The sequence below is a fragment of the Chanos chanos genome, chromosome 11, assembly GCF_902362185.1.
Source record: "Chanos chanos chromosome 11, fChaCha1.1, whole genome shotgun sequence".
NCBI lineage: Eukaryota > Metazoa > Chordata > Actinopteri > Gonorynchiformes > Chanidae > Chanos > Chanos chanos.
The window spans coordinates 712,188-725,000 of record NC_044505.1 but is presented as its reverse complement, the minus strand read 5'-3'; the positions used below and the strand labels follow the sequence as shown (position 1 = coordinate 725,000).

Below are 12,813 nucleotides of genomic sequence, written 5' to 3'. Positions count from 1 at the left end.
TGAGTATGTGTGTGTGTAATTGAGTTTATGTGTGTATGTGTGTGTGTAATTGAGTGTATGTGAGTATGTGTGTGTGTAATTGTGAGTGTGTGTGTGTATAAGAGTGTATGTGAGTATGTTTGTATGTAATTGAGTGTATGTGAGTATGTGTGTGTGTAATTGAGTTTATGTGTGTATGTGTGTGTGTATAAGAGTGTATGTGAGTATGTGTGTATGTAATTAAGTGTATGTGAGTATGTGTGTGTGTAATTGAGTTTATGTGTGTATGTGTGTGTGTATAAGAGTGTATGTGAGTATGTGTGTATGTAATTAAGTGTATGTGAGTATGTGTGTGTGTAATTGAGTGTATGTGAGTATGTGTGTGTGTAATTGAGTGTATGTGAGTATGTGTGTATGTAATTGAGTGTATGTGAGTATGTGTGTGTGTAACTGAATGTATGTGAGTATGTGTGCGTGTAATTGAGTGTATGTGAGTATATGTGAGTGTAATTGAGTGTATGTGAGTATGTGTGTGTGTAATTGAGTGTATGTGAGTATGTTTGTATGTAATTGAGTGTATGTGAGTATGTGTGTGTGTAATTGAGTGTATGTGAGTATGTGTGTGTGTAATTGAGTGTATGTGAGTATGTGTGTGTGTAACTGAATGTATGTGAGTATGTGTGCGTGTAATTGAGTGTATGTGAGTATATGTGAGTGTAATTGAGTGTATGTGAGTATGTGTGTGTGTAATTGAGTGTATGTGAGTATGTGTGTGTGTAATTGAGTATATGTGAGTATGTGTGTGTGTAATTGAGTTTATGTGAGCATGTGTGTGTGTGTAATTGAGTGTATGTGAGTATGTGTGTGTGTGTAATTGAGTGTATGTGAGTGTGTGTGTGTGTATAAGAGTGTATGTGAGTATGTGTGTATGTAATTGAGTGTATGTGAGTATGTGTGTGTGTAATTGAGTGTATGTGAGTATGTGTGTGTGTAATTGAGTGTATGTGAGTATGTGTGTATGTAATTGAGTTTATGTGTGTATGTGTGTGTAATTGAGTGTATGTGAGTATGTGTGTGTGTAATTGAGTTTATGTGAGTATGTGTGTGTGTAATTGAGTGTATGTGAGTATGTGTGTGTGTGTATAAGAGTGTATGTGTGTATGTGTGTGTGTATAAGAGTGTATGTGTGTGTGTAATTGAGTTTATGTGTGTATGTGTGTGTGTAATTGAGTGTATGTGAGTAAATAAACTGGTAGATCACTGAGATGAGGGGCGTGGCCACAGCATGCTGTGTGTGACATTGAGAGTTATTACAACGGTCTTAGATCAACTGACTGAGAGACACTAATAGTTCACTTCATTTACACACACACAGACACACACACACACAGGGACACACACACAGACACACACACACACACGTATACAGAAACACACAGACACACACACGCACAGACACACACACGCACAGACACACACACATACGTGCACACAGACACACAGACACACACACACAGACACGCACACACACACAGACACACACACACACGCGTATACACGGACAGACAGACACACACACAGACTCTCACACACACACATACACACACAGACACACACACACAGACACACACACACAGAGACACACACAGACACACACACACGTATACACACACACACACACACACACACACACACACACACACACACACACACTGCAGTTGACTCATGTAATTGTTCTTTTAGTTCTGAGAGTCACAGTCCTGTTGATGAGTTCAGTGAAACAGCTGATAAGACAATATCTAACACAGTCACCTACTGGTATTCATTCATATAGACACCTACTGGTATTCATTCATATAGACACCTACTGGTATTCATTCATATAGACACCTACTGGTATTCATTCATATAAACACCTACTGGTATTCATTCATATAAACACCTACCGTCATTCATTCATATAAATACCTGCTGCTTTTTCTCTGGGTCCACAGAGCATGTGCGTGGTTGTGTACGTGTACGTGTGCGTGTCCCTGTGTGAATGGGACACCTCCATAGAATGTGTGTGAGGGCGTGGGAGGGGCCTCACAGAACGTGTGTGTGTGTCTGTGTGCGCACGTGTGTGTGTGTGTGTGTGTGTGTGTGTGTCTGTGTGTGCACATGTATGTGTCTGTGTGCGTGTGTGAGTGTGTGCGCATGCGCACGCGTGTGTGTCTTTGTGCGTGTGCGCGCGCGTGTGTCTGTGTGCGCGCGTGTGTGTGTCTGTGTTCGCACGTGTGTGTGTTTATTTGTGTGTGGGTGTGTGTCAGGGGGGGTTGAAGAGGGCCCACAGTACATCTGTGTGTATGTGTCTTACCTGTCTGAGTGCTTGCTGTGTTTCTGGATTGGAGAGGCCTCTTTCCTTTGCTTGTTCCGTGTGGTTCTCTCTGTTCGTCGCGGGGCTTTGAGATGTTCCATGTGGTTCTCTCTCTTCGTCGCGGGGCTTTGAGATGTTCCATGTGGTTCTCTCTGTTCGTCGCGGGGCTTTGAGATGTTCCACGTGGTTCTCTCTGTTTGTCGCGGGGCTTTGAGATGTTCCATGTGGTTCTCTCTGTTTGTCGTGGGGCTTTGAGATGTTCCGTGTGGTTCTCTCTGTTTGTCGTGGGGCTTTGAGATGTTCCGTGTGGTTCTCTCTGTTTGTCGCGGGGCATTGGAGATGTTCCACGTGGTTCTCTCTGTTTGTCATGGGGCTTTGAGATGTTCCATGTGGTTCTCTCTGTTCGTCGCGGGGCTTTGAGATGTTCCATGTGGTTCTCTCTGTTTGTCGTGGGGCTTTGAGATGTTCCGTGTGGTTCTCTCTGTTTGTCATGGGGCTTTGAGATGTTCCATGTGGTTCTCTCTCTTCGTCGCGGGGCTTTGAGATGTTCCACGTGGTTCTCTCTGTTTGTCGCGGGGCTTTGAGATGTTCCGTGTGGTTCTCTCTGTTTGTCGTGGGGCTTTGAGATGTTCCGTGTGGTTCTCTCTGTTTGTCGCGGGGCATTGGAGATGTTCCGCGTGGTTCTCTCTGTTTGTCATGGGGCATTGGAGATGTTCCGTGTGGTTCCCTCTGTTTGTCGTGGGGTTTTGAGATGCTGATGAGAAGCTGGGGCAGTTGTGAGTGGTTTAGGGGCAGATGGTGTTTGAGTGAGAGGAGCACACAGCCTGTTCAGCGGCTGGTTGCCAGATTGGATCTTTTCAGTGTGGGGCCCAGCTGTGAGCGCTGAATCAGATACTGGGAAGTGTAGAGCAGAAGAGACTGGTGCAGATGTGTGATGTAACCCTGTGACAAACACTCCTACTCACACTCTCAGCATTCCTCACACAAAAGAATGGAATAAAATTCTAAGCATTTTAGAATAAAATTCCAAATCTTTTGGAGTATGTGGAATGTAATGGTGTGAGAGGACTCTGTATGTGAGCAGCTTCACTCACTGTCTCCACGTGAACTGACTGAAAGTGAATGTGTGTGTGCTCCCCTGTGCATTACAAAGTCAGCTCTTCCTACGCTCACGAAAACAACGCAGCAGTCCGCAAATCTATCAGAAAACAAGCGAAACCTAAAAGGATTTGGAAAGATGTGAAAATCCATGTGATATTTCTGCTTTGTTCATTTTAGCTTGTTGTTCAAGTTTGAAAATGAATGTTAATATTTAATCCTCTGAACTGTGGCAAAGGTAACTCTACCCACAACAACCAACAGGACTCTCGCTGCCAACGAGAGAAGAATGTGTTACCTCTGGAAACGCTGCCTAACGCTACTTTCACTCACAACATGTTTCCTTTTGGAGTGTGAATTTTCTGAAGAAAATGAACAAGAAAAACAGTAAAGTCTTAGAAAAGTCACTGAGAATTAATCAGCCAAACTGTGTGTGATTCGTGGCCATTAGATGAACTGCTTTTTTTAATGGGTCAGATTGAAACACTGATCATGTTACGAATGACACAGGCAGGAAATCAGACTCATTATCTGGTTTGGTAGCAAACAGTGCCCCCTGCTGCCTTAAACAAGTTCTGCCTAAATTCTCCACATCTCCACAGAGCAGACTGACAGCCAGTCCTGCATGTGACACAGAATCATGAGCTTCAGTCTGTCCACTCAGCTCACTGTTACATCACACTGTAGGACTCTCTTCACTGTTACGTTACACTGTAGGACTCTCTTCACTGTTACTGTATATCACACTGTATGACTCTCTTCACTGTTACTGTATATCACACTGTAGGACTCTCTTCACTGTTACTGTATGTCACACTGTAGGACTCTCTTCACTGTTACTGTATATCACACTGTAGGACTCTCTTCACTGTTACTGTATATCACACTGTAGGACTCAGCTCACTGTCACTGTATATCACACTGTAGGACTCTCTTCACTGTTACTGTATGTCACACTGTAGGACTCTCTTCACTGTTACTGTATATCACACTGTAGGACTCTCTTCACTGTTACTGTATATCACACTGTAGGACACTTCTTTGCATGGCAGAATACATTATCAGTCAACATATACACATTCTGAAGACATGATAATGAGATCCTCTTGTTAGGAGAGACAAGTAGTGATTCAACATGTGTGACAGTCTCATATCAACTGCTTCATTTAAAGTTGTTACTAATAACTTGATTGCTGTAAACGTTTATGTTTAGTGATTAATTTATTTCAACAGTAATATTGCTAGCATTATATGATGCATAGTTATTATACGGTGAATTATAATGCTGCAATACATTTTTAAATTGTTTATTAAATATTGAGCTGTGCACCAATACCGTTTGTTATTAGTTGTAATTTATTGTAATTTATTATTCACATGTGGAATTGACGTATGGCTGTTGTCCTTGCAGTTAAACCTGCCCCTTTGGAGATCAAGCCCTTGCCAGAGTGGGAGGAGCTAACGGCGCCCGTCCGTTCCCCCGTCACAAGGTCCTTCACCAGGGAGTAAGTGTCAATCAGATGACTTCGTCTGGGTGTGGGAGTGTCTGTCTTTAACCTTGCACCTCCTGCACAGTCAGGAGTGACATCAGATAACTGCTGAAGCACTCTGTGCTGGCATGACTTCGGCCTGGTTAGATTAAGTTAATATGACTAACCTGCCATTTGTTGATGTAGAGACATCCTAACACATCAGTGCAGTGTCAGTAACCTCAGTGCGACGCGACCGTCCGATGACTCTGTGGTTTATTTGGTTTATTTGTGAAAACACATTAGGACAGTGGGATTAGGACAGTGTTGTCTGTCTGTCTGCTGGCCTCAGGTGATGATATTATGTATTTGTGTGCGTATGTGTGAGGGCAACGGTACAGGTGTGTGTGAGCATGCGTTTGTATATGTGTGTACGTGCGTGTGCGTGCGTGCGTGCGTGTGTGTGAGTGCGTGCATGCGTGCGTGCGTGAGTGTGTGTGCGCGCGTATGTGTGCATGTGTGCGCCCGTGTGTGTGAGGGTGATGGTGCGTGTGTGTGCCTGCTTGTGTGCGTGTGTGTGTATGTACGTGCGTGCGTGCGTGCGTGTGTGTGTGTGTGTGCGCGTGCGTGCGTGTGTGTGTGTGTGTGCGTGCGTGCGTGTATGTATGTGTGTGCGTGCGTGTTCCTGCGTGTGTGTGTGAGGGTGACGGTGCAGGTGTGTGTGAGCATGCGTTTGTATATGTGTGTACGTGCGTGTGCGTGCGTGCGTGCGTGTGTGTGAGTGCGTGCATGCGTGCGTGCGTGAGTGTGTGTGCGCCCGTGTGTGTGAGGGTGATGGTGCGTGTGTGTGCCTGCTTGTGTGTGTGTGTGTATGTACGTGCGTGCGTGCGTGCGTGTGTGTGTGTGTGTGAGCGCGTGCGTGCGTGTGTGTGTGTGTGTGCGTGCGTGCGTGTATGTATGTGTGTGCGTGCGTGTTCCTGCGTGTGTGTGTGAGGGTGACGGTGCAGGTGTGTGTTCGGCTGTGTATAAACCTGTCATGCTGCTCAGTCCCTCCAGGTTTCCCCTGCCTGCGCGCCCTCCGTCAGTGCACAGCACCACCTCCAGCACTGACTCAGACGACTGCGAGGAGAGTTACGTAGCCATGCAGGCTAGCATGTCTGCAGACGAGCCCGTATGTAAACCCAGCTGCACAACTACTCCTTCACTCCTTCCAGCTTTATTACACCTCAGACTCCAGCGTAGCCACAGCCATTTTTCACATTCAGCCCTTCACTAAAGCCCTGCCCCCACACACGGCCCTTTACTAAAGCCCCGCCCACACACCCAGCCCTTTACTAAAGCCCCGCCCACACACCCAGCCCTTTACTAAAGCCCCGCTCACACACCCAGCCCTTTACTAAAGCCCTGCCCACACACCCAGCCCTTTACTAAAGCCCCGCCCACACACCCAGCCCTTTACTAAAGCCCTGCCCACACACCCAGCCCTTTACTAAAGCCCCGCCCACACACCCAGCCCTTTACTACAGCCCCGCTCACACACCCAGCCCTTTACTAAAGCCCTGCTCACACACCCAGCCCTTTACTAAAGCCCCGCCCACACACCCAGCCCTTTACTAAAGCCCCGCCCACACACTCAGCCCTTTACTAAAGCCCCGCCCACACACATGGCCCTTTACTACAGCCCTGCCCACACACCCAGCCCTTTACTAAAGCCCTGCTCACACATCCAGCCCTTTACTAAAGCCCTGCTCACACACCCAGCCCTTTACTAAAGCCCCGCCCACACACCCAGCCCTTTACTAAAGCCCCGCTCACACACCCAGCCCTTTACTAAAGCCCCGCCCACACACTCAGCCCTTTACTAAAGCCCCGCCCACACACCCAGCCCTTTACTAAAGCCCTGCTCACACACCCAGCCCTTTACTAAAGCCCCGCCCACACACTCAGCCCTTTACTAAAGCCCTGCTCACACACCCAGCCCTTTACTAAAGCCCCGCCCACACACTCAGCCCTTTACTAAAGCCCTGCTCGCACACCCAGCCCTTTACTAAAGCCCCGCCCACACACTCTGCCCTTTACTAAAGCCCTGCCCACACACACGGCCCTTTACTAAAGCCCCGCCCACACACTCAGCCCTTTACTAAAGCCCTGCTCACACACCCAGCCCTTTACTAAAGCCCCGCCCACACACTCAGCCCTTTACTAAAGCCCTGCTCGCACACCCAGCCCTTTACTAAAGCCCTGCCCACACACTCTGCCCTTTACGAAAGCCCTGCCCACACACTCAGCCCTTTACTAAAGCCCTGCCCACACACTCTGCCCTTTACTAAAGCCCCGCCCACACACTCAGCCCTTTACTAAAGCCCTGCCCACACACTTAGCCCTTATCTAAAGCTCCGCCCACACACTTAGCCCTTAATTACAGCCCTTCCTACACTTTCGGTCCTTTACTAAAGCTCCGCCCACATATTCAGTACTTTACCAAAGTCCTGCCCCAGACACAGCCTTTTACTAAAGCTCCGCCCACACACTCGGCCATTTACCAAATCCCCTGGCACTCCATAGACTGTAAGCAGCATCACTGAGGAAGGGAGAAAAGGGCTTTGACCTGTCTTCAGGGGGGAAATGTCATGTGACACGGTCAGTAAGGGTTAGAATATGTTGGTGTGGTTGAGGTATGTTTTCCAGGCCTGAACAGAAAACGAGAATCTGAGAAGTTTGCATCTTAAGTGAGACGCACAGTCACTGTTGCTGTGGCTTCAGTCTCCAGTTCAAAGAAAGAGCGAGTGATGATTTAGGTCAGTGGTGTGACTGGGAGCACTGGGTGGCGTGTGGCCTGGTCATGAAGGACTCCTTTGCCCTCCTCCTTTTCTCAATTCCTCCTTTCTCTCTCTCTTTTTTCTTTAATCTGCTTTTCTTCATCTCCTGCTCCTGGGCATCTGCTGAGGGAATGCTCACTCTCTCGCTTTTCCGTGATTTTTCCATGAGTGTTTTCTGTTTGTGGCAGTTCCCTCTGTTTTTTCCATGAGTGTTTTCTGTTTGTGGCAGTTCCCTCTGATTTTTCCATGAGTGTTTTCTGTTTGTGGCAGTTCCCTCTGATTTTTCCATGAGTGTTTTCTGTTTGTGGCAGTTCCCTCTGATTTTTCCATGAGTGTTTTCTGTTTGTGGCAGTTCCCTCTGATTTTTCCATGAGTGTTTTCTGTTTGTGGCAGTTCCCTCTGATTTTTCCATGAGTGTTTTCTGTTTGTGGCAGTTCCCTCTGTTTTTTCCATGAGTGTTTTCTGTTTGTGGCAGTTCCCTCTGATTTTTCCATGAGTGTTTTCTGTTTGTGGCAGTTCCCTCTGTTTTTTCCATGAGTGTTTTCTGTTTGTGGCAGTTCCCTCTGATTTTTCCATGAGTGTTTTCTGTTTGTGGCAGTTCCCTCTGATTTTTCCATGAGTGTTTTCTGTTTGTGGCAGTTCCCTCTGATTTTTCCATGAGTGTTTTCTGTTTGTGGCAGTTCCCTCTGATTTTTCCATGGTTCTTTTCTGCTCGGGTACGTTTCCGTTGTAATGGACCTTTTTCATTGTCTTTGCAGTGTGTGGTTTGGTTCTGATGACAGGATTACATGCTTACACTGTATTATCATAAAGTGAACTGAAATCTGTGTGTGTGTGTGTGAGAGAGAGAGAGAGAGAGCGAGAGAGAGAGAGAGAGATGAAAGCGGTCTGTTGATTTTTTTTGTACCGTGTTCTGTTATTCACTGCTTTCCTTTCAGTTTCCTTGTGTGTTTCAGCGTTTTTCTCTGACCATTTTGTTCTCATTAGTTTCTTCACTCTTTTTCAGTTGCTCTCCTCTGTTTTGTGTTTTTTCCTGCTTGTCTCCTCCTGTTTGACCTCCTGGCTCCTCTTCTGTCTCTTTGTTGCTCCCTTTCTCTGTAGAGAGGAGTCCTTCTACTGCACTGTACCCATCACTCCCGTTAAGAGGGAGGTGACCTCACTAGATCACCCAGAGGAGGTGAGCAGAGTAGGCTGAGTGTGATTTGATCAGGTTTCCCAGTCTAGACCAGGGCGGGGTGTAGGTCTAGACTGCCCCCCCCCGAGTGGAAATGCAGCTAATGAGGGCTTTGCTTCAACCCTGCTCAGGGCTGTGTGAGCTGAATGGACAGTGTTTGAACAGGTTTGGAGCCAAAGCCTACATACACTACAGCCCAGCTGCTTGGCTACCCACATCTCCACTTCACAAAATAATTCACTAGACTGGTTGTAGAACAGCAATTCTGTGGACACCCCATTCAGACAGCCATCCTGACAAACATCTGTAGCTGGTCCCAGATCAGTTTCAGTCTACTGAGTATTCAATAAGATGTGTCAGGTTGTGAGCCGTTGGTGTGCAGTGTCTTTATCGCACAGCCCAAATAGACATCAGGTATTACCTTATTCTGTGTGTATGTGTGTGTGTGTGTTGAAATCGTCATCCAAATCTTAGATGTCCTGTCTCATCTTAGCTCATGACCATTTTAGCGATACCTCTTCCACACAGCTCTAGTGTTGTGCATTAGCAGGCACGTAGAATTTAGTTTGTAGTTTGTAGTTGATCTGACGAGGAGGGATTCAGGTGGTGGAGCTCTGCTGAGCCCTGTGTTGTGTTGTGCCGTAGAACATGAAACTGGGGGCGTCGATGACGGCGGATGGGGGGGGCAGCCCGATGGTGAAGCCCAAAGGAGATAAGCAGGTGGAATATCTGGACCTGGACCTAGACCCGGGCAAATCCACTCCGCCACGCAAGGTGAGAGGTTAAGCACTTCCCACGAGACACGAGCTCTTTAAGAGACGCTGGGTAAATGTGTGGAAACAGATTATGGTTGTCTGCAAGCTTCTACAGTACAGATTAATGCATCAGATTATGTATTGGACTGTATGGATTAATGGATTAGACTGTTTATTATACTGTATGGATTAATGGATTAGACTGTTTATTATACTGTATGGATTAATGGATCAGATTATTTTTTAGATTTATGGATTAATGGATTAGACAGTTTATTTGACTATACAGATTAAATGTAATGTAAATGTAAATCTCTGTGATCACACACACACTGTGAACAGTGAATCTGTCCTCTCATATTATTTTGCAAATTATAAATGTCTTATATTCACTTGTTTGCTTTACAGTGTCTTTTCCAGGTGGTGTAAATCAGTGTGTTGGTTGTGTTGGTTGTGTTGAATGTGTTGGTTGTGTAGAATGTGTTGGTTGTGTTGAATGTGTTGGTTGTGTAGAATGTGTTGGTTGTGTAGAATGTGTTGGTTGTGTTGAATGTGTTGGTTGTGTAGAATGTGTTGGTTGTGTAGAATGTGTTGGTTGTGTTGAATGTGTTGGTTGTGTTGGTTGTGTAGAATGTGTTGGTTGTGTAGAATGTGTTGGTTGTGTAGAATGTGTTGGTTGTGTTGGTTGTGTTGGTTGTGTAGAATGTGTTGGTTGTGTAGAATGTGTTGGTTTTGTTGGTTGTGTTGGTGCTGACTGACGATCCTGTGCTCTCTCTCTCTCTGGGTGCTTTGTACAGAAGAAGACCAACGGGCCAGGCATGGCTGTGTCAGATGAGCGTGTTGACTATGTGGTGGTGGACCAGCAGCGCACACAGGCTCTTAAAAGCACCCGCGAGGCTTGGAGCGATGGGCGACAGTCCACAGAGACAGACACCCCGTCCAAAGGGCCAAAGTGACCGTGACCTCCCCAACCCCCTCCTCACGCGCCGCCTCTCCGGACCTTCGCGCTGGACCGGGGGGGTAGTGGACACTGCCTGGGGGAAGGGAAACCCGCTGATGTCCAGACTGGCCTGGACACAGTTGGCTAAGAGACACAGCCCCTATGCTTATGTTTACACTGCCACTTGCCTGAGAACAGCTCCCTCTGCAGGACACGGAGACTTCCACACATAAGCTGAGACATGAGAGACTTGAGGAGGTGACCGGTGTTTTTTTGTGCGTGAGGAGGGAGGGCTCCGACCTCCCCCCGCCACTTATCACGGCGGCGTGAGGGCTTGCGGTGGAGTGAGGAGCAGTGTTCATTTCTGTTAAGGAGACATTTAACCTCCTCTGGAGTGATTTTTTTCTCTGACTGGGAGTGTTCTGCTCCTTTTGATGAGTCCACACTGTCTGGCTTGGCTGAGGAGGTCTCATCTGATTGGTTTGGCAGTGTTCCTGGCATTTCCACAGTCACATACATAGAGTTTTGGCAGACTAATAACTGAAATCGCTTTGAGATTTTCCAAGTGTTGCATTGGCGCCTTTCTGCCAGGGCTTAGCCGTCAGCCGGCTTTTATTTCACAGACCAAAGCCTTCTCTCCGGACGTCGCCACCGCAACCTGCAAAGCTGCAAAACAGCTTCTCTTTATGTAACTACTCACTTCTCTTTTAAACGTCAATGAGTGGGCCAATCCGAACTTTTGAATTGTATAACACAGACTCCATCATGTACGAGTGTTCTTTATTTGTTTTCCTCTCGTTCAGAAGTGTCGGGGGCTTCACTTTTTTGCAGAATGTGAGATGTAGTTGTGACTGTAAAATGCCTGTCCATTAATGGAAGTGCCCTTTCTGTGGACTGAATTTCTGGGATGTGAAAGTGAACGTGTTGATTCTGCAGGATAGAATCTGTACCTCCTCAGTGGGAATCGGGAACTGGGAAATGTTATGGAAATGTCATGGAAATGTCATGGAAATGTTATGGATATTAAGTTACAGAATCGGTAACTGTGACAGCCATTTATTGGAAAGCGGAAGTTTTCCATTTGTTTATGCAAGGTAGTAAAATAAAACAAAGTGCAGAAGTCAGGTACTCATTTAAGTAATTAACACAGCTATTTGTTGTTAAGTAATTAACACAGCTATTTGTTGTTAATTTATTGTGTATTTAGCATTTTTCTGATAAATGCGAGCGGGTTTTTGACAGGTGAGGTTGAGTCGGTGACGTGATGCTGTCTGAGATGCAAAATCAAAGCCAGTCGGGTGGTGTCAGGAGTGAATCTTCATTCTGGTTTTTTACCCACTGGCCTTTTCTCCTCATGTATTCTATCTCCACTTCAACGACAATAATTTATTTCCAATAGATTTATTTCTAGAGACTAATTAACTGCCTTATCTTTAGGAGACTGTCTTTGTATGTTTGTAAATAGGAATCGTTTTTGTCATTTTAGCAGAAATCAAGACTACATTGAGATATGTCACTGTTTGTATGAAAAATAGCTTTACTAACATTTTCACTCTCACAAGCCAAAGAAACACAGACTTGTGTTTCGACACCATCTGCCGCTTCTGCCCTGTGTGTTTGCGCACACACACACACACACACACACACACACACACACAGATACTTGGTGCATGTTCCACTGTCAGTGAAAACAGATCCATGCCTTTTCTGCCTTCCATTCGACTTATAACTCTTTCTTTACAGGAGTGGACGGGTGCCTGACAGACCCTTAATGCTTTGTATTTGTTTTTTTTAAAAAAAATGAATCAACAAGAAATGTACATTTTAAAGCAAACTAAATAAATTTAAAAACAATCAACATGTAGTACGTGGCAGTGGAGTTTTTCTTGAATTATTTCTATAATTTGGAGGATGGTTGTGTTTACTCAGTATTGTCTGAATGTGTTTGTTCAGCATTAAATGGTGAGAGGTATTTTCAGCTGGACTATTGTTATTAATGAATACATTGCTGTGTTTTCCTGGTCTGACCTGAGTAGTATGTTTTGCTGTCCAACGTTACCTCTGTACTGATGAGCAGAATTGCGTGTCTTTGGTAATATTTATATTTTTATTTCTTTTGAAAATACCGTTTCTGTAGTAAATTCTAAATTTAATGACAGTGTTTGTAGAAGGAGATATGTTTTTAACAGTACACGCTTACATGAAAAAGTTACAAAGAACAAC

At 45.7% G+C, this 12,813-nt stretch overlaps 1 protein-coding gene across 1 annotated transcript in view; it reads left to right on the top strand.

Annotated features, from left to right (window-relative positions):
* Positions 1–12,352, top strand: part of gab1 (GRB2-associated binding protein 1) — a 77,086-nt gene extending 64,734 nt beyond the window's left edge. Inside the window, exons 10-13 of the mRNA XM_030787685.1 lie at positions 4,845–4,938; positions 5,950–6,073; positions 9,541–9,669; positions 10,448–12,352. Coding sequence (XP_030643545.1) covers positions 4,845–4,938; positions 5,950–6,073; positions 9,541–9,669; positions 10,448–10,606 — 506 coding nt within the window. The 3' untranslated portion in view covers positions 10,607–12,352. The remainder of the gene's footprint in view (positions 1–4,844; positions 4,939–5,949; positions 6,074–9,540; positions 9,670–10,447) is intronic.
* Positions 12,353–12,813: the final 461 nt, after the last annotated feature.